At 38.3% G+C, this 12034-nt stretch overlaps 1 protein-coding gene across 1 annotated transcript; it reads right to left on the bottom strand.

Moving 5' to 3' along the window:
- Positions 1 to 1522: 1522 nt before the first annotated feature.
- LOC129268734 (uncharacterized) lies at positions 1523 to 9873 on the bottom strand. The gene is made up of 2 exons (XM_064104321.1): positions 9694 to 9873; positions 1523 to 4779 (listed from the first exon to the last, which is right to left on the bottom strand). Exon 2 carries the CDS (start codon positions 4699 to 4701, stop codon positions 3733 to 3735), a length of 969 nt encoding a protein of 322 aa, XP_063960391.1. The 5' UTR covers positions 4702 to 4779; positions 9694 to 9873; the 3' UTR covers positions 1523 to 3732.
- Between the last annotated feature and the right edge of the window lie 2161 nt (positions 9874 to 12034).

Here is a 12034-nt window from a genome sequence, read left to right as displayed (position 1 = left end):
ATTCTAACTAACACCCCTGCAGTTTTGTGTGTGGTCTTGTCAAAGTAACTCAAGGAAACATTCTACTAGCACTCCTGCAGTTTTGTGTGTGTGGTCTTTCAAGGTAACTCAAGGAAACATTTTAACTAGCACCCCTGCAGTGTTGTGTGTGGTCTTGTCAAAGTAACCCAAGGAAACATTCTACTAGCACTCCTGCAGTTTTGTGTGTGTGGTCTTTCAAGGTAACTCAAGGAAACATTCTAACTAGCACTCCAGCAGTTTTGTGTGTGGTCTTACCAGGTAACTCAAGGAAACACATTCTAACTAACACCCCTGCAGTTTGATGTGTTGTCTTTCAAGGTAACTCAAGGAAACATTCTAACTAGCAATCCTCAAGATAATTCAAGGAAACACATTTTTACTAACACCCCTACCGTTTTGTGTGTGGTCTTTCCAGGTTACTCAAGGAAACACATTTTAATTAACACCCCTGCAGTTTTGTGTGTGGTCTTTCCAGGTAAATCAAGGAAACACATTCTAACTAACACCCCTGCAGTTTGTTGTGTGGTCTTTCAAGGTAACTCAAGGAAACATTCTAACTAGCAATCCTCAAGGTAATTCAAGGAAACACATTTTTACTAACACCCCTACCGTTTTGTGTGTGGTCTTTCCAGGTTACTCAAGGAAACACATTATAACTAACACCCCTGCAGTTTTGTGTGTGGTCTTTCCAGGTAACTCAAGAAAACACATTCTAACTAACACCCCTGCAGTTGTGTGTGTGGTCTTTCAAGGTAACTCAAGGAAACATATTCTAACTATGAACACCCCTGCAATTTTGTGCGTGGTCTTTCAAGGTAACTCAAGGAAACGCATTCTAACTAACACCCCTGCAGTTTTGTGCATGGTCTTTCCAGGTAACTCAAGGAAACGCATTCTAACTAACACCCCTGCAGTTTTGTGTGTGGTCTTTCCAGGTAACTCAAGGAAACACATTCTAACTAACACCCCTGCAGTTGTGTGTGTGGTCTTTCAAGGTAACTCAAGGAAACATATTCTAACTATGAACACCCCTGCAATTTTGTGTGGTCTTTCAAGGTAACTCAAGGAAACACATTCTAACAACCCTGCAGTTTTGTGTGTGGTCTTTGAAGGTAACTCAAGAAAACACATTCGAACAAACACCCCTGGGCATTTTCACGGTAACTGACATTACACGGCACAATGTTTTCACACATTTCATTGTGTGTATCTCTAAAACAACAAATGATGGGAGTTTGCTTTTGATAGAGTTAATAAAGTGAACCTTGCTGTATACTCTGATACTAAGTTTTCCTATGTAACCACATTTTTTTACGCATCAGCAAGCAAAAATGTGTCGGTAACTGACATTACGCAAAAGGACATGCAATGTCAGGGTGTTCATTAAAATTGAAATATTTCATGTCCCTGAGTAGATAGAGTAATAATTTGAATATGTTAATACACCTCCGTTACTAGGTTAAGATGTGTCAAAATATTAAACAATTCTTTTTTGTCTTTTGGGGGCTATGATAATTTTTCCACAACCATGCTGGTAACTGACATTACGGTAACTGACATTACACTTAATTTGCCATAGAGATAACACATGGAAGTCAAATGCGTGGAATCATTGCATTGTATCTTCTATGCAGGGCTTCACATGAAAGTGAGCTTGATGTGGAAGTATACCCGAGTTTCTAGGAACATTTCAATGAAAAAACTTTTTCTTTTTCTCAATTCCTTTCTTTGATTTGAAAATTTTTATCAGTACTTGTCGGTAACTGACAATACACATTTACATTTACCAGTGCTATATGATTTTCAATGACATAATTTTCTTGGTACTTATATGTAAAGCTTTTTAAAATCATAAAAGTTTTATAATACATCACATTTTTAATTATCAAAAGATAAGAAATGTATGTTTTACTTACTCGGGGGTGGGGGGGGGGGGGTGGGTCATAGCAGCTACATGTTTCCTATAGTAATTTAATATTGCATTGACTGTACACATGGATTTTTCTGACTATACACCCATAATATATTCATCAGTTTTATATTGACTTTTTAAACTTTTTCCTTCTCCAACCTCCCCCTCCCCTCAAAAAAGGCAAAATGAATAAGGGTCTCCTCCCCTAGGCTACACGTACCCCTCCCCCGAATCTCATGCAGCCATGTAGTTTTATTGATTCTGGTCAGTGCAAGCAATGCTTGTTCATATCTGTCGGATTTCAATTCTCTTCATAATTTGTTTAATCATTTTCTTTGCTAATTTCTTTTTTAAGCTGTCAACAAAAAATAAACTCCAGCTTCTAAACTGAAACTGAACTATTTGTACATTAGAAGAAAAAAACAGTTTTAGTAGATCCATGCAACATTGATCAGAATTGAAAAATTTCACTTTTCATCTATGGGCCCTACTTGTAAACCAAATACAAAATTGTATCACACATCCACACTACTAACAGGTATAAAAACCAGGAATTTACTTTTAGCGAGGCAATGCTCAAAAGAATCCTAGAAACTAAAAAAGGGACCCTGGAAATCCCCTTCATCACAATGTTAAGCTTAAAAAATGTTGCAGATTTAGGCAATAGGTTGGGAAAAGTACCCCCTACCCCCCCCCGAAAACCAAACAAAAAATTGTCTGATACAAACAATTAGGTACTTGGTAAGTGCATGTACAAAACAATTTCATAGTAATTTTTTTTGCACGATGGGAATGCAACTTCCTTCATAATTTCATATAGTATTCCTTGTGAACTATACCTTTTAAAAGTCAATAGCAAGCTCATTCTGGTGTGACTTTTAAAGTGAAAAACTTAAATAACAAGTATACAATATTTCTTTACCATAAAATTGACCACATATTTGCATTTCAATATTGGTAACCAACATTTTATCATGGTAACTGACATTACATCTCGGTATTAAACTGACATTACATTTTCCACTTGGTAACTGACATTACATATATTTAATGGTACCCTATGGCTTCATTGTTAATTGGTAATCTTTAATTTTGGTGTAGAAGGGAGGGGTGTTACCTAGAGAGGAAATCTACCAAGTTTCATATAATATATCCTCTTTTCCAGGAAATGAGAAAAAAAAGTTCATGTTTTCGGTAACTGACATTACATACCATATCACATACTTCATCAATGTTTTTTTATCAGATGAATGAATTACTGGTGTTTCTTTCTGTGGGATTTTAAAACGTGTTATAATAGCAAGCTAAATCACAGGCGAAAACATCATGATCAAACCTGTTCTTTAAAAATCTGTCAAAACAAAATATGTATCAACATACTATTTTCAACACTAATTTGTATCCATACTTTGGCAGCCATTTTGAAATAAAAAATGGCTGCCAGAGTCGGAAAAAAAAATTTTCTCAGAAACTTCAGGTCTTGTTTTATTAAAAAACAAAGCATTTGACATGAATATCAACTTGATTTTTTTGCCTCTGTGTCCATCTGTGGTGAAAATGCCCCCCTGATGATTTGTGTGTGTCTGCAGTTTTGCAAAGGAGACTGCCAGATCACAATGGCCCCTCGTCTTTGACGATGACAGTGAGACGGAGATGTGGCATATGGTATTGTACTCTGTGACATTGTTGTTTACCTACAAGCTCATCAATCTGGTAAACGAGTACTCATAATGTGTCAGTAACTCACCCTTCTCCATTGAGACAAAAGAACATGCAATATCATGCCTCCTATCAAAGACCTAACAATAGTCATCCGTGATAGAGACTTTTGTGCATTTCGTGGTCACTGGATTGTCAAAAATTTTGTCATTTGGATCAGCATGACGTTCAAACAAATTCTTCACATCTTGTGCACTAACAGGCTCGTTAAGACCGAAGTCATTTATGCCCACCATTCCAGAACTCACTTCAGGAATGATTTCGGACATGTGACTGATTATTCTAGCTCTCATATCGATCACCCGGTAATCCTTGCCATCCCAAGGACAAATCCATGTTTCCCTGTTAATTGTCCTTATATAGGCTGCGTGTTCTTCGCAACCCTGACAGAAATAAAGTTCAAAGTAGTCATGATAGTCTTCTTTCATGCGTGATATGCTTTCAAGGTGACATGCAAGTATTTTGAGCTCAAAATACTTGGCATCTCTGTCGAGAGCATCCAGCTCCTCATCTGTGATTGGATCAAGTACAGCACCCTTTTTGAGATATCCAAGTACATGGTGGAACACAGAGCTATCCCTATCAATGACGTAATTTCCCTGATTGTCTCTGGAGACTGTAACTTCCTCACTGAGCATCTTGGTGAAATACGAGTTCTTCTCTCTCATCAATGTTTTTCTTGTGGTCTCAAAGACCTTTCCATCAGAGAAAGCAAGTCCCACTATTCCCGCTTTTATTCTCTTCACGGATGACTTGAGCGATAAGAGCTGAAAAAAATCGGCTTGGCATTCCAGCAGGTCGTACTCATCGAAACCTGTTGGTAGCAATAGTTTCCCATACCTCAAGAAATTTAGGACATGACGAAATATCTTACCATCTTGGTCAATGAGGTAATTCCCTTGGTCATCTTTTGCAGATGGGATGTTGCCGTCTAGTAAACCAGAAAAGAAGCTGTCTGGATAATGTAAGAGAGTTGTGTGAGATGTTCGATAAATCTTCCCGCCAACATTTAAACCAACGTAGCTATCCTGTCTGCTTTTTAGAGCCATGCTTCTTGAAGTAGAAAGAAAAACCTTGCCAGAACAGATTTACAAGTAATTTCTGCTGCCCAGTAGTGGAAATTATATCTGTGATTTAAAGACAAATGAGAGTAGGCCTATAAGCAGTCTGATTTCATGAGAAAATCTTTAATTATTAGTTAAGGCTAAATGTCACTGTAGATCTGGTTCCCGTAGCATACTTTGCCATCCAATGGTAACTTGCATGCAATCCTTGATTTCATGTACCATTGGATGGCAAAGTTACCATATATACCCGGGGAGGGGGGCCGGGGGGTGCAGTCAAATGTATTGCTGTACACATGCATGACCAAATTATTTCCAAACACCCCCAAATTAGTTTTTCTCTGTGTGCAAAATAACCCCCTTTGTTTTTCGCGGGCTTCATTTACACATTTTGGCCCCTAAACAAGTTGCCGCCATAGACTTGTAGTCACTGAAGCCGTGTGCATGGACAGAGAGGTGACAAATTTCATGACCAGGAAAAAAGCTAGTGGAATAAACATACCCTGAACACGTTTGGCTAGTCCTTAAAAAAAAAGCTTTGAAAAAAAAAATACCCCAATATGTTTGACCCCGCGATTGACCATTGACCACTTTTTCAAAAACCCCTTTTTAAATCAATGTTTTTGATACCCTTAACGAGTGCACGCGCGTCCAAAACTGAAAACACCCCTTAAAACATGTTTTTTTGTCACGCATGAGTACAGCAATGTAATTGACTGCCCCCCCCCCTCCCCGGGTCATAATAGGAACCATTTTATGGAACAGGACCAGACCCAGGTAGGCCTACAGTTACATTAAATGAACTCTGTGAAATCATGAAATCTAATAAAGCTGAAAAAAAAAATCACACAAAAAATCACTAACACAGATAAGCACATGTGGGGCAATGTATTATCATCAGTAGAGCTGCATGGCCAATACTCGCTGCAAACAGGTCAAGCTGAATAACTGATTTAATTATACTCAGCTTTTGTGTATATATGCGCTCATATTACATACATATACATGTATATTATTTGCTATTACTTTTTTTCTTCTTAAAATTGCAATTAGCCAAAGTACCTGCTCCTGCTGCCCGCTTTCTTTCTACGTAATGTACACTGCACTTCTCTGTCCCTCCCCTCTTCTCCTCACCTCCCCCCTCTCTCCCTAAAGTTATAAAACAAAATATTTCTCACACGATCCATCAGTTACTTTTTTTGTAAAGTGCACAAAAAATGTTTGTATTTATTTTTAAACAAAAGTTCTATATATCATAACGACCCAATATTTTTTGTTGTGATTTTGTAATGAAACTAAGTTAGGGGGTTGCCTTTTGTACAAGCTTTGCTTTTTTCGGCAAGACCCTCCGTTTTACTTTTAAATACAAATGTCATCTGAGGTAACTTTATTTATTGAATTGTGTTCCTTAAATCTAAGATTATATTATATATATTTTATTATGTCTTGCAGTATTTTCGACCTTGTTATTTCATATTTATCATAATTATGTACAATTGTGAAACGGAAATCAATAAATCAAATCAAATCAAATCAAATCAATATTGGAGTCTGTCTCCCAGATACTTTTGTAAAGAATTTGGCCTGGGAATTTGGGTATCCAGTTTCAGAGACAGTTTCCAGTTTGGGAGACCAATTCCCTTTGTTTACATTTAATAATAATAATAATAACTTAGTCTTAAATAGCGTTTTTCATGAAATCCATATCAAAGCGCTTTACAATGTAGAACATTCAAAATATACAAACAAAAGTGAATCAGAAATCATATAACAAAAAATATTGCTGCAAAAGGATTTACCTTGGTGTCAAATGGTAATGTGATAAGCAGATTCCTCAGTCTCTGATATAGAATATGGATTATGGAATTCTTAAAAACAATATTACGTGACGTCTATGTTCATTCAAATATGAAATGAAACTACTTTCTGGATATAATCATTTATACATTATAGTTCCTCACCTAAGTATACTATTTTCCAGGGGTGGGGGGGGGGGGGGGTTTGGGGTTGGGTACTTGACCACAAAAGTGGTAGGTGTGTGCCGCGGGCGAGACAAAAAACGGGGGCTTTGGAGCTGGCTTACTGTAAAAAGGACTTTGGAAGTACAAATGTTTGTAAAAAAAGGGGTCCTTGGAACGGGTCACCTGCGTGTGAGTGCGTAACGAAAAATATGCAAAGCTTTGGAACAGATTTCTTTCTTCGTTTTTCCCGATAAGAAGAAAATGCTATGATTTGGAGTGGCTTTCTTTGTTCTTTTTCTCAATAAGATAAAAATGCTATGCCTTGGAACAGAAATTTGATTGCAAAAATGGGGGCCCTCTCCGCGGCACCACGCAGTATATACCGCGTTCCCCCCCCCCCCGGGGACTATATTCTGCATCCCCTCCACCCTTCACTTCTCCCCACTTTGTTGGTTTGCTGTATTACCTTGTGTTTTGTTGAATGTGTTAACTTTATCTTTGCATTGTTATTCCATTATCCATGCTATATATCTTTAAAAGGAACAGTGTTGTTTATATGCTTTCTGTAAACTTATTTCTTCTTTTTCGCATCAATGAATTTGAGTGATTATGGATTTTTACCTTGTGAAAACCATAATGTATGTTTTAAAGATTTGGAAGTGATAAAATCATTTTAAATTGAAAAAAATAATTTAATTACCCCTTATCACTGTCTACTTTAGAAATTCACCGTCTACTTTTGTTTTCATTAGGACTTTTGTTGTCATCCACACATAAAATAAATGGGCTTCTGACCTCATGAGACAAAATTTTGGGTGGAAAAACTTACGCTCTAATGGGTGTCGTTTCTTTTGTCCTTTTGTAAATAAAGTCTGCAATATGGGAAATTGTCTCTCATATTGGAGAAAATCTCCCATATTGTCCATGCGCCTCTGATTATTAATTGGAAAGGGACCCGACTTGTCAAAATTTATTTAATCATTGCATGTTTTGCCAATTTCTCAAGAATTAGATCTACTACTGTACTAGTGTGAGTGTCATTTGGCTGGATGATAAGACTAGAGTCTAGTCTTAGAGCATCTTAGATTTATGATAAAATTTTATTAAAAGGTTTTGATCATTGATGATAAACAGCTTCTTGCTGATCTGGCTTTTCACCTGATATTCTAATGAATAAAAAAAATAATAAAGGCACTGGGAATCCACTAGGCCTAGCTGGTTTTACTGTAGACCAAAAGCTTTGGTCTCTGTTATATTGGTTGTTCCGCTGAACTCCATTGGCTCCACTCACCAATACATAGACCAAAGTTCTAATTCGATCTGTACAGGGACTCAATGGCCATATGCTTAAATGTACAAAGTTCGGATAAACCAGGGAAGTGGGAGTTGCGCGACAGCCAAAGTCACTGTTTTTTTCCTTTTAAGTTTATTTTTCGTGCATTTCTACGGAGCCTTTAAAGTGCCATCGACTTGACGAGATACTTTATCTTGCCATGTCGACATAATAACCTTATTATGTCGACATGGCAAGAAACAGTATCTCGCCAAGTCAACTTATAAAAAGTTATATGTCGACACGGCGAGATATCTCGCCGATTCGACTTATAAAAATTATATGTCAACCCGAGCCTGAGTCACTGAGTTCGAGGTCTAGGTCCTGGCCCCATGGCGAAAGTGGAAGTGGAACAAATTGATTCTGAAACTCAGTATGAGTGTGGAGCTGGCCCAACCAGCTAAAAATCGTAACTCTTGGTTCTCTAGTTCTTTGCACTGTGAGCTCTTTTGTACAAGACACGTTATCATTCTCTCATCGCTTTTGGCTCTGATCGAGTGACAGTCAGTAAACTAGAGAGCTGGCAGCCGTCCGTTCGAGGAGTTTTTAACATTTTAATTTTTTTTATTTCTCCTCGTACACAGACGGCTCGCGATTGTGCAGCCGCCATCATGAAGCAATTTTAGAATATTTATCAACCGAGACAAGTATTTTACGATCAAAAATATTTATCGGCCGATGCAAGTATTTTTTAAATTTAAATTGGCAGCTATACACACGTGTGGTATCTAGGTATCGATAACAAAGAGATCAAGATGGCGACCAAAACAGACTTGGTAAGTCAACGCTCGTGCTCTTAATTATTTTTCATATTTATAATATCTATGAAGGAATATATATACAAATATATCAAATTTGGGGGGAAAACTTAGTTTTGGCCCATGTACAGTAGTTTGGGGTAAAAACCCGGGGGGGGGGGGCCACTTCCATTGACGAGTGGATACCATGCGCGACCATGGGGTCTCGAAAAGCACCCTAAACACGTAATTTCCATATTCTGAAAATGCACCCCTTAACAAGTATTGGCGTGTGAAACCCTACCCAACAAGTATTGGGGAAAAAAACGATACTCTTGGCTAATATTTCCTGAAATGAACCCCTAGTGGCCCTAAACAAGTACAGGAATTTTTATCACGGGCCCTTCGGTCGTCGGTCTTACCTTGTATATACACATCATGTGGTTTAGTACGGCCCCACCTTCCACACCTCGCGCAAATCGGACTCTAAACACGTAGTGTTGGGGCAAAAAGGACATCCTTTATGAAACATTTTAATTTTGTTTTATTTTGTTTTATCATTCCCGCAAATTTGACCCTAAACACGTAATTTTCATAGCGAAATAGATACCCTTTTTTCATTATTTTTGACACCCTTATCACGTTACGTGCCCTATCTTGAAAAAGACATCCTTTTTACGTGTTTTTTGGGTCGCGCATGGCCATGGTATCCACTCGTCAATGTAAGTGGCCCCCCCGGGGGTAAAAATCCTAACCCTAACTTATAAATCTAGTGTGTGTGTAGACCAATGCTCAAGGAAGCCAGGCGTCAGTGGGGAGTGAGCGTACGTTAGTACTATGATTTTCACTCCCCAGACGCCTCCAGGCTAGGCTCGGGCACTCGTCTCACTCAGACTCAGTCTCAGATCATTATAATTTTTATATTAATATTTATACTATTACTAACCTCGCAATTGTGAGTGCACTCAGTCTCAGAATCAGATGGTCTCTACGCCGAAACGCCTCGGGACTTGCTCGACAAGAGTAAATTCATTGGATAAAAAAAAAACTTGTGAAGTAGCTAGAGTCAAAGAATGTGATCCCCTTCGAGACAAAACAACACGCAGTCAGCTAGCTTTTAATACTCGCGCGAGTACGAGTACGAGTGCAGTGCATATTATGGCGGGCGCAAAAATTTTGAACGGGGAATTCCCTCGGAGGATGTATGCTTCATCGACGTAGAGGGCGTACCTCCTTTTCAGATTCCGCAGATTCACAGATCCTTCCTTTCTTTCGATATTCTTTCTTCTGCCTCAGTTTTTCTTGTCTTTATTCCTACCAATAAAATCCCGACTGCATTACGCTCCCGGGGGGGGGGGGGCACTCAGTATATAATGCATAGTGGGTATGTGCCGCGGAGGGGACCCCCATTTTTTCACTCAAATTTCCGTTCCAAGGCATAGCATTTTTGTCTTTTTGAGAAAAAGAACAAAGAAAGCCGCTCCAAGGCATAGCATTTCCTTCTTATCATCGAGAAAAAAGAAGAAAGAAATCCGTTCCAAAGCTTCGCATATTTTTCGTTACGCCGTTCCGGTCGCATTGATCTGCTACAAGGAGCTGCAATTTTGGTGAAAAGCGGCCGTAGAGCGCTTTTCGACCATCGCCTAAGCGCGAACGCACCCGGCGGAGGCCGCGCTAGCTGCGTCATGCACGATTGCCCGTTCCATAGGGATGCATACGCACTCACAGAGATACGGAGATCCGTTCCGAGGAGCCCCGTTTTCACAAATATTTGTAGTTCCGAAGCCCGCTCCGAGGACCCTCCTTTTTACAATAAGCCCGCTCCAAGGCCCCCGTTTTTTGCCTCGCCCGCGGCACACCCCTACCACTTTTTTGGTCGAGTGCCCCCCCCGGGATTACGCTCTCCCTTTCATGTTTTTTTCGGAGTGCGTCCCTAGAGCAATCATTTTCTTTCGGACTAAAATATTTTTCAAAAGCTCAGAATAAAGAACCTTTGGTATAATTATAGTGAACATTCGGAATAACAAACTTATAGCTTAAAAAAATAACGAGCAACAAGCTACGGACGAATAGGCAAGGTTTGTCCGTCGGAATGAAAAAATGATAACAACACACACACACAAAAATAACGAGCATTGACTATTCTCATTGAAGGGATGATGGGTAGGGCAAAAGAGTGAAAAGTGGGACAAAACTCGCACATTGTCTTTTTTTTTAATTCAATAAAATTGATTTACGATTTTTTTTTTTTTTTTTTTTTTTTTTTTGGGGGGGGGGGATGGTAAGCAGTCGTGAAGAAGTAAGGCATTTCTAAAATCCATGCATGCTAATTTCGAGAGTCCTGGCTTTGTGCATGGGGGGGGGGGTTAAGACACTCTCCCCGATTAGAGTAAGAGAAAGGGAGATGGAGAGCTAGAGAGAGAGAAAGAGGGGGGAGCGCACGTTTCCTCATCCCGCGGGGAAGGTCCCATCCCATGCTAAATTTACATATTTTGGGTATTTTTTCCTTTCTAAAAATTAGTCGCATGCTCTTTGAATCAACAACAAATAGTTTTGAATTTTATCTTTCATATAACTACATTAATAATACACTAACATAAATATCTGTATGTCACAAAAGAAGAAAGCCATGATCTTGACCCCATCTTCGATAAAATGAAAAATAAAAAAAGATTAGAGGGTAGATTTAATTTTCTGTGCGATTTGTTTAAAGGACAAGTCCACCCCAACAAAAAGTTGATTTGAATAAAAAGAGAAAAATCCAACAAGTATAACACTGTAAATTTCATCAAAATCGGATGTAAAATGAGAAAGTTATGACATTTTAAAGTTTTGCTTAACTTCATAAAACAGTTATATGAACATCCTGATCGGTATGCAAATGAGGAGACTGATGACGTCATCCACTCAATATTTATTTTGTATTTTATTGTATGAAATATGGAATATTCAGTTTTTCTCCTCATTGTCAAGTGAAACAACGATTAACTCCTCCCTGAACATGTGGAATGAGCATTGTTTAATACTATATGATTCAGTCAAGTTGGTCCTTATTGTCAAATCTATAAAAAATGAAATATTGTATAATTCAAACAATAAAAAGCAAAAGAAATAGTGAGTGAAGGACATCATCTGCTATCTCATTTGAGTTGTGCATATCACTGTTTTGTGAAAAATAAGCAAAACTTTACAATGTCATAACTTTCTTATTTTATATTTGATTTTGATGAAATTTTCAGAGTTTTGCTAGTTTGATTTTTCTCTTTTTATTCAAATCAACATTTTTC

This window comes from Lytechinus pictus, chromosome 9, assembly GCF_037042905.1.
Source record: "Lytechinus pictus isolate F3 Inbred chromosome 9, Lp3.0, whole genome shotgun sequence".
NCBI classification, from domain to species: domain Eukaryota; kingdom Metazoa; phylum Echinodermata; class Echinoidea; order Temnopleuroida; family Toxopneustidae; genus Lytechinus; species Lytechinus pictus.
This window is presented reverse-complemented; position numbering and strand designations above follow the sequence as displayed.

Bases quoted from the DNA above. Each gene is read 5' to 3' on its own strand.
- LOC129268734 (XM_064104321.1), bottom strand. From the start codon at position 4,701: ATGGCTCTAAAAAGCAGACAGGATAGCTACGTTGGTTTAAATGTTGGC.